At 51.2% G+C, this 2,505-nt stretch overlaps 1 protein-coding gene across 1 annotated transcript in view; it reads right to left on the reverse strand.

The window, feature by feature from the left end:
• The window catches only part of GUITHDRAFT_102581 (hypothetical protein), a gene marked incomplete at both ends in the record, with an annotated part of 7,208 nt that overhangs the window by 1,171 nt on the left and 3,532 nt on the right, over nt 1-2,505 (reverse strand). Inside the window, 11 exons of the mRNA XM_005838892.1 lie at nt 192-239; nt 294-348; nt 561-604; nt 717-833; nt 890-952; nt 1,172-1,227; nt 1,398-1,515; nt 1,569-1,652; nt 1,713-1,765; nt 1,964-2,012; nt 2,178-2,210. Of these exons, the coding sequence (XP_005838949.1) occupies nt 192-239; nt 294-348; nt 561-604; nt 717-833; nt 890-952; nt 1,172-1,227; nt 1,398-1,515; nt 1,569-1,652; nt 1,713-1,765; nt 1,964-2,012; nt 2,178-2,210 (720 nt within the window). The remainder of the gene's footprint in view (nt 1-191; nt 240-293; nt 349-560; nt 605-716; nt 834-889; nt 953-1,171; nt 1,228-1,397; nt 1,516-1,568; nt 1,653-1,712; nt 1,766-1,963; nt 2,013-2,177; nt 2,211-2,505) is intronic.

A 2,505-nucleotide genomic window follows, 5' to 3' on the forward strand; every position in this document is an offset into this window, starting at 1 on the left:
TAGGATTGATGATGATGATGATGATGATGATGATGATGATGATGATGATGATGATGATGATGATGATGATGATGAAGCTGATAGTGATGCTGATGCTGCTGCTGCTGCTGCTGCTGCTGCTGCTGCTGATGATGATGATGATCGCTGAGATGATGATTATAGTGATGATGATAACGACGAGCAGTACTCACCTGGCGATCCTCTGCAGTTGCCGAGAAGGAGATCCCATGAGCTTTGCACTTCCCCAGCAAGTCAATTGTCTTTCAGTCGTGTTGATGCAAAAGATTTCTCACCTGGCTCTCGAGCACAAGGTTGACAATATCCGTACAGAGAGTTTTCAAGAGGTACCTGAACAAACTATCAGATGGTGCTGCCGAGAAGAAAGGAGGGAGGAGGAGGAGGGAGGAGGAGGAGGGAGGAGAGAGGGCAAGAAGAGATGGGGGCGAGAAGAGAATGGAAGTAGGGGGATAGGGAGCGGAAGAAGAGGGAGAGGAAGCAAATGTGGAGACAGAAGAGAGGGAGGGAGGAGGTTGAGGAGAGGAGATTCGTTTTGTTCTCACTTCTCCATCGCCGCGGCTGTTTCGTCCGAAAAGAACGAGATCCCCTGCATGAGCGTGAGAAACGAGGAGGAGATGAAGAGAAAGATGACGATCAAAACAAACAGGTGGATCGATAGCTGGAAGGCAGGGGAGGGGAGGGAGGGGAAAGGAGGGGACCTTTCGGAAGAGGGAGAGCTGCTGGTATAGAAGGACAAACTTTGACTGCAACTCATCGTTCTTGACTCTCTTGGTCGCTGAGGATGTGAAGAGAGAGTTTGCAATCTCATGGTAGATCTGCAGAGCAAGACATGTCAACCTTCTTGACGTGCTCGTTACATCCTCCTGCTTACATCTTTAGCTTTTGACCGCAAGGAGACGACAACTTCTTGTATGAAATCTTCACTTGCAAAATCCTTGGAAAGAAAGTTCACTGTCAGCGATGGGGTATGGAAAGCAATGAGAGAGGTGCGAGGTCGGATTGAACGGCGAGTCATCCAAGATGAAGAGGTGAGTTGAGGTGCAAACGAAGTAGATGACATGTGAGAGAAGAGATGGGGAGATCAGAACATCTGAAACATGTTGGATGAGATGGGAGGGGATGGATGAGCAAGTAGTCAGGTGCTGGTGAATACCATCTCATGGTCATCAGAAGAAGACTTTAAGAAGTCTTTGACAAATTTTGAGGTTTCTGAGCACGTTGCTAGTCAGATACAAGAACAGCAGGAGGAGAACAACAAGAGAGAAAGAAGGAGGGAAAGGAAGAGGGAGAGGAGTAAAACGAGGAGGAGAACGGAAGAGAGAAGAGGTGAGAGCAAGTTCAAGATCAAGTAATTCAAACAACTTGACATTTCAAATTACCTCCATCATAGTCGAAAGAGCTTCCCTGCTGCTGCTTCCCCCCCTTGTCTATCTTCTTGGCCGAGCTCTCGTCTCCTCCTCCTTTTCCTTTCTTCTCCTTCTGCTTCGCTGCTGCTTCCTGCGCATGCTGGTTATACTGCTGCTGCTGCTGCTCGTCCTCCTCCTCCTCACCTTTAGTTCTTGTCTCTTGCTTCCTTTGCCCTTCTTCCCGTCTTCCTCCTCCTCTTCGACCTCCTTCACATTTTTCTTTCCTCCCTGTAGAAGGCACGAGTAAAACCCCTCCTTCTTCCTCCCCCTCCTCTGACGATCATTCACCTTCTTCTTTCCCCTACCCCCGTCGTCATCGTCGTCGTCGTCCTGTGCAGCAGCTGCGCGATCAATCAGAATCAGTCTGCTCCTGCTCCTGCTCCTGTTCCTCCTCTCGTTCCTGCTCCTTCTGCTTCTTCTGCTCCTCTTCCTCATCTCATTCCTGCTCCTTCTCGTCCTTGTACGCAACTTCTTCCTCGGCTCATCTCTCTCGAGTTTCGTTTCATTTCTTGCTTTGCCTCTCCTCCTCCCTCCCTCACCTGGGCTGACAAGATCGCTCTTGAGAGCAGCATGGAGCCTGTCCCCGTCCTGCCCCTGTGTCAGTCTATCGCCTCCTCCTCCCCTCTCCTCCCTTTCTTGTTCGCTGCCTCCCCTCCTCTCTTCTCCTCTCCTCTCCTCTCCTCCTCCCCTCCCCTCCCGTATTCACTCCTTCCCTCTCCTTCCGCTATATCCCCTTGCCTCCCGTCCTCTCACCGCTGTTGCTTTCGCCCGGATATGCTCGATGCACTGCATAAAAGTGAGGAGGAGGAGGAGGAGGAGGAGGAGGAGGAGGAGGGGGAGGAGGGGGAGGAGGAGGAGGATGATGATGATGATGATGATGATGATGATGATCGGGTGGAGGGGGAGGGGGGGGGGAAAGAGCGATCTATCAAGGATAAACAGACGAGGGGGGGGCGGGGGGGCTAGAAGAGTTAGTGACTCCTTCTGGACTTTGATGACGGGAGGGAGGTCTTCACTGCTACTCCCCTGATGGTTTGTAGAACGAAGAAGTGGCCGAACGACTGCTTGAAACATAAGACAA

This window comes from Guillardia theta, assembly GCF_000315625.1.
Source record: "Guillardia theta CCMP2712 unplaced genomic scaffold GUITHscaffold_10, whole genome shotgun sequence".
In the NCBI taxonomy this organism is placed as follows: Eukaryota; class Cryptophyceae; order Pyrenomonadales; family Geminigeraceae; genus Guillardia; species Guillardia theta.